This window comes from Orcinus orca, chromosome 1, assembly GCF_937001465.1.
Source record: "Orcinus orca chromosome 1, mOrcOrc1.1, whole genome shotgun sequence".
NCBI lineage: Eukaryota > Metazoa > Chordata > Mammalia > Artiodactyla > Delphinidae > Orcinus > Orcinus orca.
Window position 1 is genome coordinate 174,771,226 of NC_064559.1, and position 26,193 is coordinate 174,797,418.

The 26,193-nt window shown below is 47.9% G+C and overlaps 2 protein-coding genes across 13 annotated transcripts in view; one reads left to right on the forward strand and one right to left on the reverse strand.

Moving 5' to 3' along the window:
* PIK3R3 (phosphoinositide-3-kinase regulatory subunit 3) overlaps nucleotides 1-12,496 on the forward strand; it is an 85,325-nt gene extending 72,829 nt beyond the window's left edge. For both annotated transcript variants that reach the window (XM_012539060.3, XM_049702598.1), the window contains exons 9-11: nucleotides 1,583-1,657; nucleotides 2,096-2,266; nucleotides 8,847-12,496. In XM_012539060.3, the coding sequence (XP_012394514.1) occupies nucleotides 1,583-1,657; nucleotides 2,096-2,266; nucleotides 8,847-9,045 (445 nt within the window). In that variant the 3' untranslated portion in view covers nucleotides 9,046-12,496. The remainder of the gene's footprint in view (nucleotides 1-1,582; nucleotides 1,658-2,095; nucleotides 2,267-8,846) is intronic.
* Nucleotides 12,497-16,932: 4,436 nt separating this feature from the next.
* Nucleotides 16,933-26,193, reverse strand: part of MAST2 (microtubule associated serine/threonine kinase 2) — a 201,344-nt gene continuing 192,083 nt past the window's right edge. For 6 of the 11 annotated variants that reach the window (XM_033416477.2, XM_033416471.2, XM_033416473.2 and 3 more), the window contains 13 exons: nucleotides 24,518-24,650; nucleotides 23,596-23,761; nucleotides 22,922-23,023; nucleotides 22,540-22,662; nucleotides 22,257-22,366; nucleotides 21,746-21,972; nucleotides 21,259-21,542; nucleotides 20,956-21,153; nucleotides 20,092-20,318; nucleotides 19,757-19,879; nucleotides 19,162-19,298; nucleotides 18,832-19,025; nucleotides 16,933-18,517 (listed from right to left, as the gene is read on the reverse strand). In XM_033416477.2, the coding sequence (XP_033272368.1) occupies nucleotides 16,989-18,517; nucleotides 18,832-19,025; nucleotides 19,162-19,298; nucleotides 19,757-19,879; nucleotides 20,092-20,318; nucleotides 20,956-21,153; nucleotides 21,259-21,542; nucleotides 21,746-21,972; nucleotides 22,257-22,366; nucleotides 22,540-22,662; nucleotides 22,922-23,023; nucleotides 23,596-23,761; nucleotides 24,518-24,650 (3,553 nt within the window). In that variant the 3' untranslated portion in view covers nucleotides 16,933-16,988. The remainder of the gene's footprint in view (nucleotides 18,518-18,831; nucleotides 19,026-19,161; nucleotides 19,299-19,756; nucleotides 19,880-20,091; nucleotides 20,319-20,955; nucleotides 21,154-21,258; nucleotides 21,543-21,745; nucleotides 21,973-22,256; nucleotides 22,367-22,539; nucleotides 22,663-22,921; nucleotides 23,024-23,595; nucleotides 23,762-24,517; nucleotides 24,651-26,193) is intronic. The other 5 variants (XM_004285754.3, XM_033416474.2, XM_049702528.1 and 2 more) reach the window with 4 other exon arrangements.

Sequence of the window (26,193 nt, forward strand, 5' to 3'; positions counted from 1 at the left end):
TGAACCAAAATATTCTTCTCTTTCGCCTGGATTTTCCTGGGTGTCTTAACTTCCTTGTGGCAGAAAGGGAAGCTCAGTTTACAGAGGTTGGTGGTTTACAAGAAAATGGGGACTCAAGAGAAAATGTGGTGTAGTTTGTTCATTTTAAGCCTTTTACCCAGTGTGCTTGTCTCTTTATTTAATAAAGGAAAGATCAGTTCTTCAAGGATAGAAAACTTTGGATGTTAAGAGTGCTTAGAGGAGGGTATCTGGATATTTTGCTAAGAGAAGTGATAGTGTAGGATGGGGTTTGTTACTAAATAAATTCTATCAAGATCATATGTTAGTTGTTTTCCAGTCTCACTAAGCATACAAAATGAAATCCAGGTTAACTGAAGAACATGTCTCATTGAGAAAGGCTGTGTAATCTGTCTTAAAATAACTTTAAAATTAGGTGCGATGCCAAGTTATCTAGTGTACTTGGGGTCAGAGGGAGATACAAGATGACCTTGGAGTTGACCCTGAAGACTTTGTTAAACGTGGCCCACCTACAGATATTTACTGACTATTTATTGAATATCTACCATGTGCTGGCACTGTTTTCAGCATTTGGAATAGCCATGAGCAGGACAGATCCCTTTCTTTAAAGCAGCTTACATTTTAGCTGGGGAGACAAACATAACCAAGTGAAAATAATGAATTTCAGGGAGTTTCCTGGTGGTCCAGTGGTTAGGACTCAGCGCTTTCACTACTGTGGCCCGGGTTCAATCCCTGGTTGGGGACTAAGATCCCACAAGCCGCGCAGCGTGGCCAAAAAAAAAAAAAAAAAAAAACCCATTAAAAAAATGAATTGCAGGCAAGTACTATGAAGATGATAAAATAAAGAAAAGTGTAGAGTGACTGGTGGACTGCCTTAGTTGGGACAATTTAGGGTAGTCTTCCCTGAGATGTTTATGATGACACCTGAATGATCAGGGGCCTGGTTGGAGGATGGTGATGAATGAAAGAGTTTTTATACTCCACTGAAGTTTCAGGCCATCGTCCATCTCAGCGGAACGAGATGAAATGGTTTATTTCATTTTACATCTAAAATGTTGGTATATTTTGAAATACTGTGATTTACCTGGTGATGAAGTAGATTTGTATTAATTACTCAGATTGCCACCCGGAATTTCTTGTGGCTTGCTTAGGTGCAAAAATAGACCTTGAAATTCTGTTTTAGAATTTAACTCAAGTTAGTAGTAGGCCAGTGAGGGATTGCATACTCTGGTTTAGTGGAGATTGCAAATGTGACACCATGCTCACCTAACTAATGATTTCAGAAACAAGTGTCCCATTGTGTTTGAGTGCAAGTATATGTGTGCTTGTGGTTATATAACCTTCTAGAAAAGGAAAGTGAAAAGTGAGAGAAGTGCCTAATTTCAAGTAGCTTTCTGTGTTTCTGCCTTTTTGCAAAAAGTTAAAGGAAAAGTAATGGAGAAACAAGTTTAGGGAAATCTCTGGCCATTCTTAGTGGGACTGGGGAAAATAAGTTCCTGGACCCTGGAAGTTTGTCCAGGCAGAGTTTGCATAGACACTGACACTGGTGTCTTCCCTCTGGCAGGTGGCTCAATCACAAAGGAGTAAGACAGAAGCGCCTAAATGCCTGGCTGGGAATCAAGAATGAGGATGCTGCTGAGTAAGTTCTCTCTGTACCTTTCTGTCAGAGGGCTTTGTTTCCAGGATAAGACATGGGACTTCTTAATACATACTGAGTGCTGGTTCTCTTTGTTACTTGAGGACATTTGAATCAAGAACTTTGCACCTCTTTAAATCGAATTGCCTCAAGAATACCCTATAGGCACTTGAGTTCAAAGACCTGATGAACCATATGAAACCTGGATGCTTAAGCATTGCTCATTCAGACATTCATGTGTCAGGTTATTGGATGAAACATGTGAATTCTGTGCTTTCTGCATAATAGCAAATAATAAAGCTGTTAAAAAAAATCCAACTAATTGCAATTCCACTTTGTCATTTTGTGGTTTAAGATTTAGAAGAGAGTGTTATTCGTGAATTTGCTTTTAGATATAAGTAAACTGATCGTTAGAATAATATTTTAACATTTAATTTTTAGGACCTATTTTATCAATGAGGAAGATGAAAACCTGCCCCATTATGATGAGAAAACCTGGTTTGTTGAGGATATCAATCGAGTACAAGCAGAGGACTTGCTTTATGGGAAACCTGATGGTGCATTCTTAATTCGTGAGAGTAGCAAGAAAGGATGTTATGCTTGCTCTGTGGTGTAAGTCTTCTCTGGGGGTATAACCTTTTGAAAACTTCCTCATTGATTAATAGAAAATCAACCCCTCCTAAAGTTCAGATCAAATTAGTTGAAGTACAATAAAATGAGGAACCATGGCTTAGACCATTAATATTAGTACAAAGAAAACAGTTAGTTGCTTTAAGAGAAATACCATCTGAAATTATTTCGGGGATTTTAATTTAAATGGTAAGCAGACTAGGCCCTGCATTGTTGCTATTGGACTTTAGGTATCTGTGAAAAGTAACTTGAGATTTTCAATTGAAAAGATCACTTAATTCTTTAGTAGTCTCCTGCTTGCCTAACTTGGCCTTCATTGTCATACTAAGGAAGGCTTGATTAAACAACTGTTTTTACTTCAGAAGAAAAACTATCTAAAATTTGTACTTAAATAGTATTCTGTTGAGGTTGTGATAGAAAATGTTGGATGTGTTCTGTAAGATGATCTTATGACTTTGTTTGGAAAAGCCTATTTTCCTTTTAATGGAAAGTGAAGTTCTGGGGACAATTAATCATGCCTCAGTGAGATTTTGCCAAAGTGTTGTATATATATTCCTTAAAAAGGCAACTGTTTTCATTGACAAAGACCATACCTAGAGTGGAGGTACAGTATGATGGTCATGAGAGCAAGGTTTGGGGCCAGATATACAGGATTCAGATCCTGACTCTACCACTTACTAGATATGTGACCTAGGGTAAGTTACTTAAACTTTCTTTGCCTAGTTTCCTTATTTGTAAAATAAGGATAATAATAATATCTACTTAAGGGTTTTTAAAGTATTACTCGAGTTAATATATATGATTTAATATACTTTGATCAGTGCTGGAACATAGTAAATAAATGTTATCTACTAATATTATTATGATAATGATGCTGCTGATGGACATGCCAGAAGGCAAAGATGACAAAATGATTTTGCCCTCAAAGAGGACAAAGTGGTGACGATAGACAAAAGACACTCATATTAACGGAATGCTTAGTGCTTTACATGATCATCTTGTCCTTAGTGGTCTGTCTCTGTCATGCAGTCATAGTTTGAATCCAACTTTACCTGGTTTCAAAGCCCGCAGTTTTCTTTTGCACCACACTTTCTTCATTTCACAGTTAAATATCCAAGATAAACAAAATCACTGTGACATAGGTATCACTAGTAGGCTGTGTGCATGAAGAACTAATTCTGATGGAGAAAGAGGGTTGGGAGATTTTGTGGAAGAGGTGGCATTTGAACTGGACTTTGAAAGGATATTGAAAAGTGGGACATCTATGGGCAAAAAGTAAGGCAGGAATTGGATTAGTATTATCCAAAGATAGAGCTACTTGAAACATTTCATTTCTCTCTGACCTGGGCTCAGATACTCAAGTTTATTTGAGTGGAAATGGCAGGAGAAGATGGCTCTTGCAGGATCTGAGATCTTTTAAGAACAATAAAAAGAAGGAAGACAATAAGCCCAGCACATTAGTAGTCCCTCACTCTTATCTAGGTCGTTGGGTGGCAGCCTGTGGGTTAAAGACTTGGCTGGTGGAAAATGCTCCTCAGCAGCTCAGCTAATTCCTGGGAGACCAAGGAGCAGCTTGAGTATCTTGGGGAGCTGTATTCTTTTTCTCCTTCTCCTTCCTTTAGCCACAGACTTAATCAGACCCAAGTCCACAGCAGTGTGGATTTCTGTTGCCTATGAAAACCAACTGCAGTAATATATCATATTGGGGTTCACTTTTGGAGAGATTGGAAGCAAAAGAGTCTGGCATCACAGACTTCCACTTGTTTGTTAGCCACTCCAGCTACTGAAAGCCTGCTTACAGTGATTTCTCAGTTTACTCAGGACATTTGTTGAAGTTAGGGATGTGAATAAGTTCAGTTTTTAAGGAGACTCATAGCAAAATTAAAATGATCATGTAGTAGGAAGTCAAGGCATAAAACTCACTTGTTTTTCCATTTTAATTTCTGTAAATGACATTATAAAGAAGCCTAAGAAGAAATTGCTTAACTCTACAGCCTTCTCAGGCTAGAGCCAACAATATATGTGTTTCACTAGGTTAAGGAGTTAGGTAGTGAGCACTTGTGATCCTTATTGTTATTGCCATTTGGGGTAAGAAATTTGATTAGGGATAGAACAATTAGATCAACAAGGAAACAGAAGACTTGAACAACACTATAAAACAACTAGACCTAACAGCCATCTCTAGAACACTCCATCTAACAACAGCAGAATACACATTCTTCTCAAGTGCACATGAAACATTATACAGGCTAGACTCTAGGTTAGGCCACAAGTCTCAATAAATAGGGTTGAAATCATACAAAATATGTTGTCTATACCACAATGGAAAGAAATGAGAAAGTAAAAATAAGGAAATTTGGGAAATTCACAAATGTGGACAATAAATAACACACTCCTAAATAATCAGTAGATCAAAAAAGGAAAACAAGGGAAATTAGAAAATACTTCGAGTTAAAAAGAGAAACACAGGGGCTTCCCTGGTGGCGCAGTGGTTGAGAGTCCGCCTGCCGATGCAGAGGACACGGGTTCGTGCCCCGGTCCGGGAAGATCCCACATGCCGCGGAGCGGCTGGGCCCGTGAGCCATGGCTGTTGAGCCTGCGCGTCTGGAACCTGTGCTCCACAACGGGAGAGGCCACAACAGTGAGAGGCCCACATACCGAAAAAAAAAAAAAAAGAGAAACACAAAATTCAAAACTTATGGAATGCAGCTAAAGCAGTGCTAAGAGGGAAATTTATAACTGTAAGCATTTATATTAAAAAAGCTCTCAAATCAATAACCTACCCTTCTTTCACCTTAAGAAACTAAAAAAAGAAGAACAAACTAAACCCAAGCAAGCAAAAGTAAGGGAATAATAAAGATTAGAACTGAATTATATAAAATAGAGAATAGAAAACAATTGAGGAGGGCTTCCCTGGTGGCACAGTGGTTAAGAATCCGCCTGCCAATGCAGGGGACATGGGTTCAAGCCCTGGTCTGGGAAGATCCCACGTGCTGCAGAGCAACTAAGCCCGTGTGCCACAGCTACTGAGGCTGCACTCTAGAGCCCATGACCCACAACTGCTGAAGCCCGCACACCTAGAACCCATGCTCCGCAACAAGAGAAGCCACCGCAATGAGAAGATGACGCACCACAACGAAGAGTAGCCCCCGCTCACCGCAACTAGAGAAAGCCTGCGCACAGCAACGAAGACCCAACATAGACTAAAATAAATAATTTTTTTTAAAAAGGAAACAATTGAGGAAATCAGTGAAACCAGAAATTGGGATGAACAAATAGTTAAAGTCTCACACACACACACATACACACACGGGAGAGAGAGAAGACACAAATTACTAAAATCAGGATGAAAGAGGGGATGCTACTTGTAGTCCTTACAGAAATAAAAAAATAATAATAATGGAATACTATGAATAATTATATGCTAACAAATTAAACAACCTAGATGAAATGGACAAATTCCTGGAAGCACACAAACTACCAAAACTGACTTAAGAGGAAGTAGAAATTCTGAATAGAACTATAACAAGTAAAGAAATTGGCTTCACTGGTGAATTCTACCAAATATTGTAAAAGGAATTAACACAAGTCCTTCACAAACTCTTCCAAAAAATAGGAGAGAACACTTCCTAATTCATTTTATGAAGGCATATTCCTTATGAATATAGACATAAAATTCTTTAACAAAACACTAGCAAAGCAACTCCAGCAGCATATAAAAAGGATTATAAACCATGACTAAGTAGAATTCATCTTAGGAATGCCAAGAGGTTCAACATTAAAAACTCAATGTAATAAACCATATTAATAGAATTAAGGACAAAAATCAACTGACAATAATCTACTGATTATTTCAGTAGACTCAGAAAAAGCATTTGACACTCTTACATGTTAAAAAACACTGAATAAACTAGGAACAGGAGGGCACTTCCTCAGCCTGATAATGAAAAACCCACAGCTAATATCATACTTAGTGGTAAAAGACTGAATGCTTAAGATGAGGAAGAAGACAAGGATGTCTGCTCTCACCACTTCTAATCATTGTACAGAAGGTTCTAGCTAGGGCATTTAGGCAAGGAAAAGAAATAAAAGGTATCCAGATTGGAAAAGAAGAAGTAAACTATTAGAGCTAGTAAATGAGTTCAGCAAGGTTGCAGGTTAAAAGATTAGGATACCAAAAATCAGTTGTGTTTCTATATACTAGCAGTGAATAATCTGAAAATGAAATGAAGACATTCTATTTATAATGGCATAAAAAATGCCTAGGCTTAAAAAAATGCAAAAGCTATACAGTGAAAACTATGAAACATCATTGAAAGAACTTAAAGAAAACCTAAATAAGTGGAAAAACATCCGTGTTCATGGATGGCAGTGCTTCCCAAATTGATCTATGTGTTCAGTGTAATCCCCATAGACAGTACCAGCTGGCTTTTTCCAGAAATGTCAGGACGATCTTAAAATTCATACGAAAATGCAAGGGATCCAGAACAGCTAAAATAACCTGAAAGAATAGAAAAGAGTTGAAGTACACCTCCCAATTTGACAACTTACAACAAAGCTGTAGTAATCAAAATTGTGAGGTACTAACATAAGATTAAACATGTAGATCAATGAATAGAAATGAGAGCCAGGAAGTAAACCCTTACAATTATGGTCAGTTGGTTTTCAACAAGGGTCTCAAGACCATTCAAAGGGGAAAAAATAGTCATTTCAACACATGGTGCTGGGACAACTGGTGAGCCACATGCAGAAGAATGAGGTTGGACCCCTACCTCACACCATATACAAAAATTAACTCAAAGTGTATCTTAGGGACTTCCCTGGTGGTCCAGTGGTTAAGAATCCACCTTCCAATGCAGGGGACGTGGGTTCGATCCCTGGTCGGGGAACTAAGATCCCACATGCAACAGGGCAACTAAGCCCGGGCACCACAGCTAGAGTCTGCGTGCTGCAATTAGAGAGAAGCCCATGCACTGCAACAAAAAGATCCCGTGTGCTGCAACTAAGACCCGACCAGCCAAAAATAAATAAATAAATATTTTTTAAAAAACCCAAAATGTATCATAGAACTAAATGTAAGAGCTAAAAGATAAAACACTTAGGAGAAAAGATTAGGTATAAATCTTTGTGACTCTGGATTAGGCAGTGGTCTCTTACACATCAAAAACACAGACGACAAAAGAAAAAGATAAATTGGACTTCACCGTAATTAAAGACTTTGTGCATCAAAGGACACTATCAAGAAAGTAAAAAAGACAACCCACAGAATGGAAGGAAATATTTGCAAATCATATATCTAAGCAACTAGTGTCTAATATATAAAGAACTCTTAACAATAAAAAGACAAGTGCCTCAATTAAAAATGGGCAAAGGATTCAAGTAGACACTTCTTTAAAGAAGATATATAAATGGTCAATAAGCATATGAAAAGATGCTCAATGTCATTAGTCATTAGGGAACTGTAAATCAAAACCACCATGAGATACTACAAGGATGATGGTAATCAAAGAGATGGACAATAACAAGTGTTGACAGGGATGTGGAGAAATTAGAACCCTCATACACTGCTGGCAGGAATTTAAAATGGTGCAACCACTTCAGAAAACAGTTCGGCAGTTTCTCAAGTTTAACTTTCTTTTTGGCAGGGTTGGGGGGTGCCATGCCACGCACCTTGTGGGATCTTAGTTCGCCAACCAGGGATTGAACCCAGGGCCATGGTGGTGAAAGCACTGAGTCCTAACCACTGGACCTCTGGGGAATTCCCAAGAAGTTTAACTTATGACTCAACAGTTCCCCTCATAGGTATATATCCAAGAGAACTGAAAACCCATGTCCATACAAAAACTTGTACATGACTATTCACTATAGCCAAAAAGTGTTAACAATCCAGGTGTCCCATCAATTGATGAATGGACAACCAAATTGTGGCATATCCATACAATAGAATATTACTCAGCCATGAGGAGAAATGAAGTATCAATACATGCTACCACACAGAACTTTGACAATGGTGTATTAAGTGAACGTAGCCAGACCAAAAAGATTGAGTGATACTGTATGATTCCATTTATATGAAATGTCCAGAATAGGCAAATCCGTAGTGACAGTAGGTTAGTGGTTGCCTGGGTCTAGGGGGAGGGAGGAATACAGAGTGACTACTAATGGATACATGGTTTCTTTTTAGGGAGTGAGATAGTGGTGATTGTTGCACAACCTTATGAATATTCTAAAACCCACTGATTTGCACACTTAATTTTTTTTTTTTGGTTTGTTTTGCCCCCTGCAGTGCATTCTTGCCTAATGGGGGTCCAGAGCTGAGTGATTAAATGCAGCCATCCATTTTAGCTACCAGGTCTTGGGAAATGAAGGGTATCTCTGTGACAAGTCTGTAGGGGTGGGGGGGCAACACATGGGTGTGATATCGTACAAGCTTTGATTGACAAAAAGCTTCTACTTCTCCTTTGCAGAACAACTGCTCTCAGACTTCTGTTCATTTAGGGTCCCTTTATCTGTTGCTATCTGCCTTAATTCCCTGTGGTGTTTGTGTGTTGTATCGTTGCAGTGCTGATGGGGAAGTGAAGCACTGCGTGATCTACAGCACTGCTCGGGGCTATGGCTTTGCAGAGCCCTACAACCTGTACAGCTCACTGAAGGAGCTGGTGCTCCACTACCAGCAGACATCCCTCGTCCAGCACAATGACTCCCTCAACGTCAGGCTTGCCTACCCTGTCCACGCACAGATGCCCTCGCTCTGCAGATAAAGAGGGAGTGGGAAGAGCGGTGGCTCTCTAGCGATTTTTATACAGTTTTTATTAGACTATGAGGGCATTCTTTCTACGTAGACTGCTTGTTTTGCACAAGAAGTGATTCTGTGAATGTGAAGTGGAGAGGCCGAGCAGCAGCCGGCCAGAATGGGGGCATACAGGGCCTGGGGTTCTCTGTGACTCACCGCTGCACTGACATAGGAAGCTGGGAGCAGATGCTGTTTTTTGGAAAGTCTGTTTCATTGGGGTTTTTATTTAGCCAGGCACCCTCAACAGAACACATTAGGCCTGATGGGGGTGAGGGTTATATCTGGAAGCCTCTGAGGAGTCCATGTCCTCTTCTGAGAGGCCATGTTGCTCTGAGAGTGTGGTGGGGCATGGCCCTTCTTTCTTCCTCCCAACAAGGCGGTGGTTTTGGTTCGGTGCTAGAATGGCATTTGGTGAAAAAGACAACCAAAGGAAAATGGGGAGGCTTGGGATTTCATTTAAAGAATCTTAATCCATGGGTAAAAAACTTTCAGCCGAAGGTACTTAACCAACATCGTTTAGGCGTCAGCATCTCAGTAGCTCCTCCCTTTAAAGAAGCATTATGTTTAGAAACCAAATTGATCCCAGCAAAACGATTGTTGCCAGACTAAGGTCTGATGGAAGAAGGCGGCACTAGTATCTGAATGCACACTTCTGTACCAAAACTTGAAAGTAAAACTAGAGACTTTGTTAGTTTTAGCAAACACTAAAATTGGTCAGTGTAACTCCTTTTGCCCTGCCCTTGTTTCTCTGAGGTGAGGAATAGTGTTCTTTTCGTGGGCTGGTGAGCTTTGAATCATAAAATGAAGTTGGTACTTGTGTGGTGTTTCCTTAGCCTAAAGAATGATCTGTTGTTTGAAACCTTTGTAACTTGTGTGTATGAGTAAAGAAAAGGTGCAATCCAGTGCTTTTAGATGGCTTGATATACCAAATAATGATGTAGAACAACATTCTTACATGTGCTTCCCCAAGTTTAAATGCCCAGCAGAAATAGTCAACATGGTTTAATTTCCCGTCATCTCCTGTCGTTTGCTGGGTAGGGCCCAGGGGAACCATAGGTGGCTAAGGCTGTAGCTGGAAGGGAGCCAGACTGCGGTCAGGGACTTCAGTAAATCACAGGCCCAAGGGCTCTGGTTTCCAGGGCGAGGGTCATACCACATTACCCATGTGCTTCCATACAGTGGTTTCTGAAACTTCTGCAAGGAGAGGAAGGGATGGCTTGGAGTTTAGACTGTTAGCCGAAGCCATCTGGAAGCTTTTTTCTTTGCCTTTTTTGTGATCCTGCCATTAAGATGATGTGCACAGACTGTCCTCATGCTCCAGTGGCCCTGATTTTAGGCCAGGAATCTTCTGCTTCATGTGATTTAAGCCTTCCAGCTGAGTGAAGCTGGGCAAATGGAGCTGGAGGCAGCCTCTACTCCTACCTCCATTATGCGCCACCCTCCTCAGTCAACACTCGTTTGACAAATAGAGTCCAGCTGCCTCTGAGCCAATCCTAGAGCCATAATAGGCTCGAATGAGTCAGCTGTTTGAGCCCAAAGCTGTGCAGTCAGGCATCCTGGCTGAGCTACAGAAGTCAATATCTGAGTCTTGGTGAATAAATAAGGTTTACACCTAGGGAAACTCTAGTTTTGGGGATGAAAGAAACAAATTTTGCTTTCCCTGAGCACTTATCTTGGTGACAGGATCTAGAATGGACCATGACATAGAAATAGATTAAAAATTTGGGGGAGAACCTCCAGAGTTACTGACAGTGAAGATAGAAAGAAAAGGGGCATATCTTTGGCTTTTCCTTGGTTATGTTGCAGTTTCAGGATTGGGTGAGGCAGACAAATGAAACCCCCTCCAGTGTCACTGTTCTGACCTAAGCCCTTAACTAGTTGATAGCCAGCTGAAATCCCTTCCCCATATTGCCAGATTGCTGAACCTGCTTAAGCAGCTAGATGCTCAAGATTGGGTGCAAGGAATCCCTTCTTTCTGGTACTAAAATTTAGTGTGTCCTGGATATCTCTTAAAATAAACGAAAAGGAGAATGAGGATGAACCATGTGTTGCTCCTTATCAGGCAGCGTTAAGGGTGTGCAGGGAGAGCGCAAGCGCCATCTACCATCTACACTTGGGCTGGCTTGTGGAGAAGGGCTACTCATTTTTAAGTCATACATTCCTTCACTTTTTTCTTTCCTGTTTTTCATTACTGAATTTGTTGCTTTGTGGGAACTAAGACCTAGGGATCATTTGAGAAGTTGGAAAGTATCTTTTCTGAGGAGTTGCCATGTGATTTGCTTGATCTTGACCAGTGGAAATGGCATAGGGACCAGTCTGCTAACCACTTAGAGGGGTAGTATGCAGCTCTTTTACTCCATGGTCTTGGCAGCAGGTCTTGGCCTCCTTCCTCAGAACCTAGCTCTGTGTGTTATCCCATGATCTGGGCCCTGGGATTCTCTCTCGGCATCTTAACTGCAGCCTCAGTGAGGCAGAGGGTAAAGAGACAGACCAAGACCAGAGGGGCTCATTGTTTTCCTGGCTAGAGAAGCTGGCCACCAACACGGAAGCAGCTTGGGGCTGGCTGGACACTGGTCAGAGGCCTATCTTTTCCAGGTCGAGCTTTCATCACAGAACAATGCTCTGTCTCCATCTGGCCATAGATGCTAACTAAGCCTTGGCCATGCCTCAGGCCTGTATAGGCTAGTGGTGTCCTTACCACTGATTTGGTCAAGGTTGAGGACTTCTGATTACCGCCCCTACCCTGTCTCCAGGCCTCGATGGAATCCCCGCTCATTTTGGACCCTCAAGTGCTTTGCAGAAGCTCTGAGAGCCAATGTGGTGTCTTCCACCGGTCTCCTCTTGCAGCAAGGAACCAGCCTCATGGGTCCTCTTGGGCCAAGAATTGCATCTGGGCAATTACTGGTTTTTCAAGTTGGTCTCTTGCCAGTTAAGACTCCTTAGTAGATCTGTTTGAGGCTTCAGTGGCCTCAAAGCAGAGGGTCCAGATGGGGGCCTGGCTGGGCCCTCTGCTGTCACCTGCTCAGCCTTGCTCTAACTCCAGCCACTTGTGACAGACAACCTTGTTTCCTTACAAACTCCAGCATGTGACTTTGGTGCCCTGTTGTTACTCGTGAAAAACCTATTCTTCTGTTGTCTTTGGTGTAGTCAAAAAAATTCATGTAGTTACGTAAAAATATCAGATTTACAAGGAAGCCAACTGTATGTCTTGTGTTGGGACAATTCATAATGTAGTTCCTAGACCACTTTTGCAAATTGTTCTTGTCACCAGGTGTGTTCAGACATTGCTGTGCAGTTGTGGGGGAGGGTGGGGGGAAGGTGACGGGAGATACTTTTTGGTCTTTTTGTTTTTTACCTTCCCCAAGTGGGGACAGTCTGGCCAACTTGCTCCAGTAATACAATAAAGACATTGCAATAAAGCACCTTTTTGTTCTCATGCTATGGAGGGGTGGGCTGGGCGCGCGGGGGGCGGGGGGGCGGGCAAAAGGAAGAGGACTGGGGTATTGAAAAACCCCGAAGCTCCCAAACCTTCTCCGCCGTGGCACCAAAAAATCAAGATCAGTCCTGGGGTTGAATTGGGGTTACCAGAGGCTCTCTTCTTCCCCTGAAGAGGAAGTCAAGCCTGTCAGGCATGATGCCAGAATCCTGTCCACCAACACAGCACACAGGGAGACTCAGAAACTAACCCTGATAAAGTTAAACGTGAGAGCCCTTTTGTCCTCACCCCATTCTTATCAGAAAGGCCACTTAATTGATTCTTAATACCTGTCTCTGCCCAGCAGTGTGTTTGCATGCTCTTTTGTGGGGGCAGGGGTGTGGGCTGTCTTAGTCTGCCTGTCCTCTTGTTGCCCCCGGCCATCACCCTCTTTGTTGAGGTTCCTACATGTTGGGAACATAATCAGCAAACATGTGACCAGCACTGTGGGCAAAGGGCACCGCAGTTCTCATCCTTGTCACTCAGGCCCCACTCACCTGTGTACTGAATTACAAATCAGACTGAAGGGCAATAATCTATTGTTCTAAATGACCTTGCCAACGTCCTTCCTCCCCACTGCACTTAGCTACATAGCACCCTCAAGGCCACTGCTAGGAACCACGGATGATTTCCCCTAATTCCGAGAGCTTTTCCCACCCTCGGCATGGGATGCTCAAACTCCTATCTATCTCCAGCCCAGTCCTCTCTTCTGAACTCCACCTGCTGGCGGGATATCTCAAATGGGGCCTTGGGTGTCCCACAGGACTGCAAACTTTTTGTCTACTTAATGACTAAACATATGCTTGGCTGTGAATTCCCTTACCTTCCTACCACCAAACCTATAACTGGTCTGCATCCACATAACTCCTCTCCCTCTCACCTGTCAAATTACAAAAGGTAGCCCTCCTTCAACTATAAGCTAGTCTCTCCACGTGTATTTTGGATCCTATTTTCTCCCATCTTCTCAGGAATCTCCTGTGAGTTCTCTGTTGTTTCCTCTCAACTGGATGATCCATTTAAACGTGGTTGGCTGTCTCTCACTCCACTTGCTCAGTCTCTACTCAATCCTTTATCTCTTCAGAGCCTAACCTTTTTAAAAAAACATCTAAGTTTGTCTTTATTTCTTCACCTCCTCAAGCTTTTCAGTACGGGTCCCACCACTACCTGAAATTGCTCTCCTTGATGTCTTAGGTAACCAGCATTGTGACTACTCTGTGAAAAACTCTGCCATTGACTCCATGATCATCTCGTTTTCCTCCTGCATCTCTGACTGTTCCTTTTAATTCTCCTGGACTCTTAAGTCTCCTGGGCTCCTCTGGCCACCTCACTTATGCCTTTTTCCCTGGCAGTTTTATCCACATCCATGAATTCACCTACCATCTCTAGGCCAATTATACCCATCGTTGTCTCTCCTGCCCAGGCCTATGTTGCGAGGTACCTCACATGCAACGTATTGAACGCAGGGTCACCATGTAGCCCTGGTTCTTTCATTATTTCATATTTCAGTGAATGGAAATACATAATTCATCTGGTTATATAGGTCAGGAATGTAGTCATCATCTTTGATACCTTTGCTTTGTGTCTACATAAAACCCACCACCAACCCATATCAATTTTACTTTCTAAATAGCAAAGATACCCAACTTTTCTCTCCAACTTCACTGTTTCACTATCTCTAACAATACTGGAAGGCCTCCCTTTTATCATTCTTGCCCCCTCAAATTCATTTTCATTATAGCAACCAGAGTCATCGTTTCAAAATAGAAATCTGGGGAATTCCCTGGTGGTCCAGTGGTTAGGACTCGGACTTGCGCTGCCAGGGCCCAGGTTCAATCCTTGGTCGGGGAACTAAAAACAACAAAAAAAACTAAACTCAAAACAAAACAAACACCAAAAAGGGCCTCCCCCGTGGCACAGTGGTTAAGAATCTGCCTGCCAATGCAGGGGACACGGGTTCGATCCCTGGTCCGGGAAGATTCCACACGCCACGGAGCAACTACACCCGTGCGCCACAACTACTGAGCCTGCGTTCTATAGCCCGCGAGCCACAACTACTGAGCCCGTGTGCTACAACTACTGAAGCCACGTGCCTAGAGCCCATGCTCCGCAACAAGAGAAGCCACAGCAATAAGGAGCCTGTGCACCACAATGAAGAGTAGGCTGCTCGCCGCAACTAGAGAAAGCCCACACAGCAACAAAGACCCAACACAGCCAAAAAATTAAAAACAAAAAAACACCCAAATCTGAACTTGCGTAAAACCATTAAATAACATTCAATTGCTCTTATGGTAAATCACAAAATTCTTAAAATCATCTGGCTTCTCCCAAGTTCAGGATCTCATCCCCTACTTCAGTTACTCTTCATTTGGCTCCCTCCACTCAGCTAACCCCAGTGGCTTGGACCTTTTCCTTTTTCCTTCTGCACATGTCCTCTGTACAATCCCTATCTTCTCCTATGGCTTTAATTACCACCTATTGGCTGATGGCTGCCAGAGCTATGCGTCCAGCTCCCTACACTTCCCCTCCGTCTGGGGACACCTCCTCATTGTTGCCATCCTAGTTTAGACCACCACAAGGGGTCACTACATCATTTTCTCTCTGGTCGGCTTACTCCACTTGAGCCTCTCTACACTGCGGCCAGTGATCTTCCTAAAACCTAAATCTGATTATACCACTCCCAGAATTACCTTCCAGAAGCTCCTCACTCCTCAGGCTAATCGAGCAGTGTTTCTCAAGGGGAGCACCACTAGCACTTGGGGCAGCTGCCCTAAGCAATACAGGATGCTTAGCATCTCTGTGCCTACTCTTCGCAAACCCCTTCCTTCCCATTTCCAACTGCCCCAGGGGGGCAGTTCCTCCCTCCCAGGAACTGCTGCAAGATGTGCCCGCACCTCCCCCTTTACCTATGGTATGGTGCTTCTCACCAGATCCTGACCTACATGGGGGGCTGCCCCAGGCAACTAGTTACCTGTGTTCCCAGTGTCCCGTAAAGGCTGTCCAAGGATCTGCCGTCAGTGAATGACTGAAGGAAGGGAGGAAGGGAGGTTCAAGAGGGGCCTGGAAGGCTGAGGGGACAGACATCTGCCACCACAGGCAGGGTGCGCCCTCTGGCGGCCACAGCCTTCCCGACGCAGGGTGACGAGCAGCTGCAGGATGCATGTCGCGCCCAGCCAGTACCCAGAGGCATTTTCCTGTCTCTAGGCCTCTTGATGCCTCTCCTTCTGACCTAGGCACTGGATTACAGAACAGTCAGTGCAAGACAGCAGTTTGGCGAGTGAGTCCTGCATCACCATGGAGGCCCTCTACCACAGCCCTGCCTCCTGTCCCTGGGATACCATCTCCCGACTCCTCCAACAATGGTCCCACAGCTGTCCTCCCCCTTCCTTCCACACCACCCACCCACTCACCAACTGCAGTCCTACCTACTGGGGGCTGCTCACGTCAGCAATGTCCATATCCAGTGCTAAGGCCTACCTGAGAACAGCCCAAGAAGGGCTGACTGGCTACAGACATTAAGGGTTTATGACTAAATACGGAAGGCAGTTTCTCTATTTCACCTGGCCGCTCAGCATTTTACCAAGTAAGCTCTCCTTCCATTTAAAATCTCTTTACTTTTGGATTTTATGACTCTTCCTTGATGTCTTCTTTCTTTGCCTTAAATGCTAGTGCATTACTACTGATACATTGATGGCTCTCAGATTTCTAACTTCAGTCTAGATTTCCCTACTGAGTTCCAGACCCATGCACCCAAACTTCTGGATGTCCCACAAGTACCTCAAATTAAATATATCCCAAGTTCAACTCTTCACCTCCCTCTACCTCTTTTTCTCATTTACTGGCTAAGAGCACTCCAAATTAGGAGATAAATGTGGGTTCTAGAGTCAAGAGAGTCTAGATTCTAATCCTAGCCCTGCCCAGAGCTGTATGATCTTGTTCACGTTAATGTCTGAAAACCTGAGTTCCCTTCTCTATAAAGCAGGAATATTACTTGCTACATGGCCTTCTCTGGTTCTCCATCTCCTACAGAAAGTCTAAACTCCTAGAAGACTCTTAGATATGGCCCTTGCCTAACTCACTAGACCCATTTCCAGTCTGAATTACTTTCAGCTCTTTGAGTATGCCAGGTGTACGCCAACTGCCGTACTCTTTGTCTGGACATTCTTTCTCACACTAATCCCCACTCTTCTAACCTAGCAAACTACTACCTATCATCTGTCCTCCAGGTTTGAGCTCAGATGCCCTAGTCTCTGGGAAGCCTAGCTGGCTTAGGCACCCTCCCACAACCGTGTCTCATTCATCACTACATTCTCAGCAGCAACACAGGACCTTAAGTTACATTTGTATTGACTGAAGGAAAGAAGAAAGCCAAAGACATAAAGATAGTTTCCAAGAGCGTGTATTACACAGGACTGAGTGCAAGAAATGGCAAACAACCTCTATGTTTGCTTTAAAAGCTCATCGGGTGCCAATGCCAAGTCCTGATGCTTCTGAGGGCCCCCTGGGTCTCGGCCCTTCTGGAGCAGGCTGGGCCCAGGCTCCTGGGTGAGGGGGCAGCTTTTGCATGGAATGTCCTGCCTCCTGTCACCTGAGGCATCAGGCACTTTGGTGATACCCGGGGCTGGCTCCTCTTCCTCTCTTTGTGTACACTCAGGCTCCCATAGCCAGCTCTGGCTGGGAACCTCACAAGGTAGATGGGCCAGCCCAGGGGCACTGGGTGGCCATGACTTCCCCTCCTGTCTGGGAGACAAGTTTGCAGGGTGGACTGGAGTTGTAGTTTCCAAATCCTGAGAGCTGGCCAGCCCATCTTCCATTGTTGCCTTTCTGGTTGGGGATGCCCTGTCAGGGTCTTCAGCAATGAATTTCCAGGACCACAGGCCCAGCTCTCCGGAGGTGGAGGCAGTGGAGCAACTGGCGGGGATGAGTCCTGAAGAGCTCGGACAAAGTGCTGTTAGTGCCTGGGTGTGGAGGTGCTGGGCCTTCCAGCAGCCTTCAGGGGGGATGGGGTCTGTGGGTCCAGCCCTACCCAGGTTGGGAGCTGATGACGAGGAGCTGGCAGCCTCTTCAAAGGCTTGTAGGATCCCAAGCCTCTTCTGGGGGACACTAGGGCCTTCCGTTCTGGGAGATCCCAGTGTGACCCCTGTCAATAGGCCTGGGACCACCGGGCCCTGGCTCCTGGGATCCCTGGGCAAGAAGGCGTCCTCTTCCTCACCCTCTCCTGCTCCTGCTCCTGTGAGGAGTGGATCCTGGCCCACTTCTGGGTTAGGTACCAAGCTTGGCTCCTGTACACCTTGGCTGTTCTCAGGCCCCTCATCAGTGTCATCTTCTGAAGAGTCAACCTCCCGGATGGCTTCCTGCTTCTGCAGCGACTCTCGCCGTTCAGCCCGGTCCTGGCGGAGGGTTCCTAGGGCCCGTGAGGGAGCAGCCTGCAGCACCCCTTTCCCTGGCAGCGCCCCCTTACCAGACAGCACACTCCTGGTCCCAACTACCTCCAGAGGGCTGACTTCCCTGGGTGGCAATTCCTTCTTTAGCTCAGGGTAGGGCAGGTCGAGACTATGTTTTCGAGAAGTGGCTAGCTTCTTCTCGGAAGCAGCAAGTGCAGCCGCCAGTTTCTCAGCTGACTGCACCCTCTTAAGCAGTGGTGAGCGGGGTGACTCCGCACTCCTGGGTCGTGAGAGTTGCCGGCCTAGGGGAGGCGACACGTGAAGCTTGGTAGGGAAGGCCTGGGCTCCGTGGCCAGACAGGGGTGATGGGGAACGCTGGGGTGAAGCTGCTGGTGGCGGAGAAGGGGTGTGGGCCAGTGGTGACAGTGGGATGCTGCCTGCTGACTTGCGCCGTGGAGAGCGGTACTGGCGTTGGAGCTTGGGCGCCAAACCGTGGAGGGAGCTGGGCCGTGTGTGCCCAGAGCCGGCTGGAGAACTGGGCACGCTGGAGCTGGGGGAGCTGCTCTGTGATGAATTTCCCCCCACTTCACACAGACAGACAGACAAACAGAGACACACACACACAGAGGCAGAGCAGTTAGCTCTTGGAAGTGACTGAGGGGCAAAACAGGGCTTAGGCCTGGAATGTCCCAGGATCATCAAGGTTACTCCACCAGTGAACCAGAGCCCAGGCTACAGAAATGAAGTCACCCTCCACCTCTGTCACCTCCTCCCCAAGACTGCCAGATCTTAAGGGGGTGGGTTGGATGAGAGCTTCAGAGTGGGATGAGTGGGAAGCACAGAGGGCCCAGGACTCTGCTACCTCCCAGGGGCTGTCTCTGCAACCAGCCCTTCATACCTGAATGCACAGCTTCAGGGGTCACCCTGTAGCCCTGAGTGGGAGATCGGGGAGAAAGGCTGTGGCTGTGTGTGGGAGAACCTGGCCCACTCTCCCCTGATGACAAAGAGCGGTTAAGGGAAGAAAGGCTGCGGCTGGTGTGGAGTAGGGATGCCTGCTTCGTGATCTTCCGGAACAGGGAGCTCCTTTTTCTGCTGCAGAGACAGGGGTCAGAGGCTGTCTGAGTTGGTGCCCAGGGCACAGCACACACTGGGCCCAGGGCCAGGGTCCCCAGCACACACTAGCACCTAGGTGGCTGAGAGCAGATCCCCTGGGCTAAGTCTGGCTCACCTTTCTTGCCCATCCTTGCCCCGGCTCCGCTTGCTCCTTCGGGCCATCTTGGCCTTGTAGCTGTCCTTCCGAGCTGGCCCCACTTTAATGGATGTGTTCTCCAGGGGAGTTGTTGAAATAGACACCTTGTTTCCACTCTGGGGATCAGAGCATGAGCCTAGGCTAAGGCCGTGGCTGTGTTCCTGCCCCTGCCCCTGCCCCTCCCCCTCCCGCTGAGTACGGCTGTCCCACGGCTTGAGCTTCTGCCCCTGCATCACCACGTCTGAGCCAGGGACCACCTTCCTTCTTCACAGATTAGGAAATGGCTCCACTGGAGCCCAAGTAGTTTGGGGTTGGGAAGATAGAGAAGAGGCTCACATGCCCTGTCCTCCAGTCCTACCCACAGCTCAGCAGGATCCCTGCCTTGGTCAATGAGGGTGTCGCCTTCCAGTGAAAACCCTTTGCTATGTCCACACCCAAGTTCCGTGTGTATGTGCATCTGTCCTCAGTGTCAGGTATGTGTGCGCCCAACTCTCCCACTCCCCCATGGCCAGTCACAGACTCATAAGGCTGGAGTCATTCAGGGACCGCAGCAGGCGGCACACCCAGCACTGACCTTCAGGATCAGCTCCACCACCTCTGTATGCACCAGCCCGTGCACAGGCTCCCCGTTGACATGTGTGATGAGGTCCCCCTGACGGAGCCCCGCCTCACTGGCTGGACCTCCGTCCTCCACGTGCTGTCCCGGGGAGAGAACAGTCCTCAGCCTGGAGCCTGAGCATGAAGGGTGGGGCCTAGCTCTGCTCATCGAGCTGAGACCCCTACCCCCGACTCTTTGACCCCTGAGGGTAATGTGGGCGTGGACAGAAGCAGGGACAGACAGGCCCTAGCAAGGGGAAGGAAGAAGAGTGATGAAGCTGGGAGACAACAGGTCTGGATGGTCAGACGTACCCACACCATGTGGTGCACGGTGTAGACGTCTGAGTCACCCATGTAGACACGGATGGCCCGCAGGGTGAAGCCATACTTCTTGCCGGCGCGGTGGATGATGATGGGGGGCCTTGAACTGCTGAGGGCTGGCAGGAAGTCCCTGCTTGGAGAAGAGTCCCTGGACGATGGGTTGGATGACTGGGAATGCGGGGACATGGGGCTGGCCAGTGGAGAGCAGGTGTGGTGCTCTGGAGAAGGAGAAGCCGGGACTTAGTGCGTCCATGCTCAAGCCCGGCCCCTGTCTGGGCTGTTGATCCCACACAGCTCCAGTCACAGAGCCTGCCCCCAGCCAGGTATGTCTTCCCCGCAACCTCTGAGCAGCAAAGCGCCTTCGTGTGCCCAGACCCTCGCAGACCCCAGGAGGTGACGGGCTCGCATTTACTGAGTGCTTACTTATATGCATTAGGGACCACAGAAGCTCTTCATACATACTTGAACGTCACAATTACCCTATGTGTTACCATCATTAACATCCACATTTTTTGATGAGGAACTTGAGGCTCAGAGGGATTAAGCACCTTCTTCAAGATCAAGAGCCCTTCAGTGATGGAACCAGGATCTGCATGAGCCTCTGCCTCAGAGCCTGCGCTCATTACACGGTGCTATCTGCCTTCTGGAACACGCACACCCCCCCCAGACCAACGCACACCTTCAGAGACCCCTGCTCTCTTAACAAAGGGGCCACAGTGACACACAGCCTCTCGGATCCCTGCTCCTCGACACACAGAACACAGACACACCTGCTGGGTGCACACCCCAGCCACGGGCCCACAGAGGTTCCAAGGCCCTCCTATGAGTTTTATCTTCACTCCCCGGGGGCCTCACCCGCAGGAATGAGGAGGGACAGGGCTGTGGCTGAGGCGGACTTGATCACTTTGTTGATGGGGCGAGCAGTGCGCTTTTCTATAGAGTCCCCAGAGAGCAGCCGGTGGCGGGCCCTGCGCACCGCCAGGTCGCTGATGGCCTTGGCTGTGGCTCCCTCAGCCCGCTGTGGGGTCCCGCGGCCTCCTCGAGTCTCCATGGCTGTGGACCAAGTGACCAGTGAGACCTGCAGTGCAGCGGAGCCTCCCCTCCTGGCCCCCTGCCGCATCCCCAGCCCAGGCCCTCTGGCCACCCGCTGGGCCACACCTGGACTGGAAGCGCTGCTCTGGCCGAGAGGCTCCTCACCCAGCTTCAGCCGCCGTTCCGCTGGCCGTTCAGGGGAAGGCCCGGATCCCCCCTCTGCAGACGGGGGTGTCAGGAGCCAGGCACCCTCCTGCTGCTGCCTCCGAGGGGGGCCGCCAGCCTCCTCAGTGCCCTCAGGGAAGCGAGGCACGTCCAGGAGGCCCGAGCAGTGGCGGCGCACTGTGAGGGGAGGGCTGGAGTCGCTCTCTGTGTGGGATGACTCAGACACTGACAGCCGCTTCCGTAATCTGTGAGACACAAGGCCTAGGGTGAGGGGGCCCCAGCGGCCTCCCTCCTCCAGCCCAGGCTTCCTCTGGGGCTCGTGTCACAGAACCTCTCTCCAGGAGCCATCTTCTCGAAGGCCCCTCACCACACCACATGCCTCCCCACCATCCGTGACCACCAGCGGATGGCTGTGCTGCCCACCCCTGGGCGAGCTCTGGGTGCTCACATCTCAGGGGAGCCGATCACCCAGCTCCGCTCTCGGCCCCTCAGCCCCGCCAGGCCGTCCGAGCGGTCCTCCTTCTCCTCGCTCAGGCTGCGCTTGGTGGGGGGCGGCATCCGGCGCTCCTCGAGCAGCGAGAGCCTCTCCATGCTGCTGTACACCTGTGGGCACAGGAGACCTGCCGGGACGCCCAACGACCACACCTCCCAAGGAGCGAAGAGGATTCTCAGCGCCTGAAGCCCAGGAATTCGAGCCAGTTCTCCTCTTCCCTCCCCCATATATACCAGATGAGTATTCGAGGAAACAGCTATTCCACTGGTCTGACCTGGCCGCACCCTGGCATCTCATATGTCAGGGCCCTGAGCAGATCTAGAGGCATCTGTCACATGCAGGCCCAGACCTTGCCCGCTCTTTTCCCAGAGATAGCCCATCCCCTCCTCCCCAGGTGTGCCCCAGGGATGTCCCTCAATAGGTCCTCTTCTCCCAGTTCTCCAGTCTGGGCCCACCACAGTCTCACCTTGCTGAACCTTGGAGAGCAGGAAGAGAACTGGCGAATCTCAAGGTAGCCATCCTCACTCACTTCCTCCTCGTCCTCTGAGTCTATGTGGTGGTATCGCTCCGAGCGGGCTGGGACACACAGAACAGTGCCTTTCAGAGGCCATGGCGGTGGCCTCCTTTAACCCTCTCGGATCTCAGGAGGGCCTGGAGAAGTTGCTCCTGATACCAAGTTCATGGTGCACAGGTGTTTCTGGGCACACAGGTAGGATCCCTGCTCCTCCCCGTCCCACCAGTGGCCTTACTGTCAAAGTAGCTGGTATCATCCTCTGACTCCAGCTGAGGAATAAATTCCGCCTTCTGACGAAGCAGTCCTGTCCAGTCCAGACCAATAAAGAACGGGTGCTGCTTCACCTCATAGGCACTGCCTGTGGACAGGGATGGCGTGGGCAAGGGGCTGGGGTGAGCTGTGTGGAGTCCAGGTCAGCACGTCCGGTGAGAACCTAGGCCTCGAAAGGCTGGGCCTGGAGGCCTCAGCTCCAGCACCTTCCTCTTCCGCCCACAGGGAGCAGGGCAGAGGTTCAGGATCCAGGGGCACCGCCCACACCTGAAGCCTGAACCTCCCAGTTATATGGAATCAGCCCTACTCCTCCAAGTGCTGAGAAAGGTTAGTGGGGCCTGTCCCACCTGTACCCAGTCTCTCCAGAGGGTTCTGGTGGAGCAGTTTTGAGGTGAGATCCTGGGCGTCCGGTGGCAGCGCATCATCCCCCTCGGGCCACACAATCTCATCTGAAGAGTCATTGGGTGTGACAAGGGAAGGAGTGGGTTAGAGGAGTCTCAGAAGTCGTGGGCAGAGTGGGGAGATGGAGAAGAGGGTCCTGTGATACGATACGTGTGGGGAGACATAAAGGGCCCAGCCCAGAGCCCTGAAAGCCTTGCCTGGGACCCACTTCCTTTAAGTTGTACAGGTTCCTGTCCTTCTAGGGGAGCCTCCCACATCCTAGACCATGGCTTGCTCTTTGGTCCAGGGTGGCCACTGCAAAGCAGTGGTCTGATCTCCAGCTCACCCTGCCTTTACACTCCAGACACATGTACACTCACACACACACAGAACTCACACTCACGGGGTATGCACAGACACAACACAGGTACACCCATGCACTCATGTGGGACCAGGCACACAATCAGAACAAGCGCTAGGTGACACACAGAGTCTGCATGTGCACATATCTGAGGCAAGCATACCAAACACACACACATGAACACAGAACAAGAACTCGTAAGCCTCGCAGATGCATGCGTAAGTCATATCTGTGGATCCAGATTCTGTCCCCTTGGTGGGCCAGGGGGATGGTACCTACCACTGATCACTTGCCCAAAGAGCTCCTCTGGAGTGTCTCCGAAGAAAGGGACGCAGCCCACCAGGAACTCATACAGGATTATGCCCATGGCCCACCAGTCCACTGGTTTCCCATAGCCCTGACGCAGGATCACCTCAGGGGCAATGTATTCTGGGGTCCCGCATACCTGGGCACAAAGAAGCCGGGCTGGCTCAGCATGCAGAGACAGTGCATTGGCATGACGGCCAGAGGGGTTGGGGTGCTCCCACTTCGGGAGCAGCAAGTCTCTGAATGAAGACTCAGCTCACTCTGGTTAATGAGCAGGAGCAACAGGAGCCCCAGCGTACCAGGGGTGGAGCTGTTGGTGGGGTGAGTTTATATATTTTCCTAATTAACCGAAACATCTAGTTCTAGCCTGGAACCACCACTCCTTTTTGGCATGTGGTACCCAAAACTGGTCTCTGCCCTCCAGCCTCCAAAGAACAGACACTACAGTCATATGACTCCTACAGGGACTTGTGAACATTCATAACCTGTAATGTCAAATCGGGAAACGCCCCGCGGCTACTCTCAGGATGCAGCCCAGTGGAAACTTGGAGCTGTGTTCCATGGACACAGGCGCCAGGAGAGCTTTGCTCTTTACTGAGGCTAGACGTCTCAGGACTGACCTCTTGTCAGTCTCTGAGAGTGTCAATGGTTATGTGACCTATCTTCTTCAAACCCTGAGGTAGAAGATGATTTTGGATTTTATATCCATGTGATTCTCGTGGGCCACCTTATTTTCCAAATGTGCTGCCTATCTCAATGGCTCCCTGGAACCGAAAGGTGGAAAAGACAGGAGCTCTCAGTCTTAACATCTAGCTGCAAGGTAAGCATGTGGCCTCCAGTCCTTACTCTGAGGCCTGGATTCAACCCCCAAGGTCTCAACCATCCTTCTTATTACCTGCTTGTCCAGGAACTCGCGAGTGTCCTTTTCAATGTGGCCCTCGTACAAGTTTGTGGTCAGACTCATGAGGCCGATTTTAGAAAGGCCAAAGTCAGTGAGCTTGATGTGCCCCATGGATGTGATCAGCAGGCTGGGAAACCAGAGAAACAAAAGTCTGAAGTTACTTCCTGGCCTTCCAAGATTGCTGGTTTTAGTACATGCCCAATTTCCCCACTCAGGCGTCTACTGTGGGGCATAAGCAGGGTAGCTTCATCAGGGAGACAGGCAGCTGTGGAAGAATAAATAGCTCTGGTCGTATGAGCACTGTACTCTGCACAAGCAGCTAACCTGCCTTTTGCCCATTCCCCCAATTCACTTTGGTTTACGGCCCTCAACCGTATTCTACGCTGAGGGCAAGTATCAGCCAGCTGAGAAACAGACTTTCTTCCACCAGCGATCAGCCTCACCCTAAGGCTCCAGCCATTCCCAGTCTCCTCTCCTGACCTCAGTGGCTCACAACACCTGAGTCAGGGAGAGGGCAAAGGGGCACAATGATCCCGTTCCACGTCCACGGCTAGTTTTAGGAGGGCTGGTTGGGAGGAACTAGAAGTAAGATCTCACAGAGAACTGTCTCTTCCTCTTCACATACTCTGTCTGAGCCATTTTGTGCCAAAGGCTTCACCCTACTACCCCTTTATTCCCAAATCTGTATCTCTGGCCCTGACTTTTTTTTTTTTTTGGCCCTGACTTCTTTCATGAGCTCCATGCTTAAAAACTGCCCAGATGTCCTACAGGCACACGAACTCAACCTGTCCAAAACAAGGTCATGCCTCCTAACTGGTCCTCTTCTCAGTGAAAAGCAGTAGTTTCTGTTACCTACTGAGCTCTGTGATAAGTGCTTTAGCAATTATTTATCAAAATATTCTGGCTCATGAAAGGTCTTACAGAGTAACTAACACAACAAAGGTAGGTATTATTATCCCCAAAAGGAGGAACACAAGGCTCAGAGAGGTTTAGTTAACAGACCCGGAGTTCAGAGAGTTAACGAGCTCTATGAACTTAGGTCTGTCTAATGTCAAAGCTGCTTTCCACTACAGAGGCTTACCACCACCAGCACCAAGGTGGAAATCTGGAAGATATCCCAGACTCCTGCTCTCTCACCCCAGCCTTATCATTTCCTTTCCACTTCCCAACGCTATCCCTCTCTTCTCCATCCTGACTCTGTTCCAGTGCAGGCACTGTTGTTTTGGGCCTAGACTACTGCCATGGTCTCATCACCTCTTTCCATGGGCAGTGATCTTCCTAAACCTAAATCAGAGTCTAAGTGTGACACTGTCACCCTGTGGTTAACAGGCCCTTCAGAGACTCTCTAGGACCCTTTAAAATTAAACCCAAACTTAGCAAAAGGCCCCTTGATGATCCAATCCCTGCCCCTCTCTCTAGCTTCCTCTCTTACTACTCTGACCAACTAACAATCTCAGCTTCAGCCATCCATACTGTACTCTTTGTAGTTCCTGAATGGGACCCGTCCCCACACCTGTGTGTGCCTTTGCAAATCCTGCTCCCCAGCTTGAGAAACCTCCTCCCACCTTCGCCCACCTGACTAATACCTTCTAAGAAGCAGCCTATACAAAGATATTTCTGCCACCCACACTAGCTTTAAGCTCTACAGGCCAGGGACTAGAATACAGTGC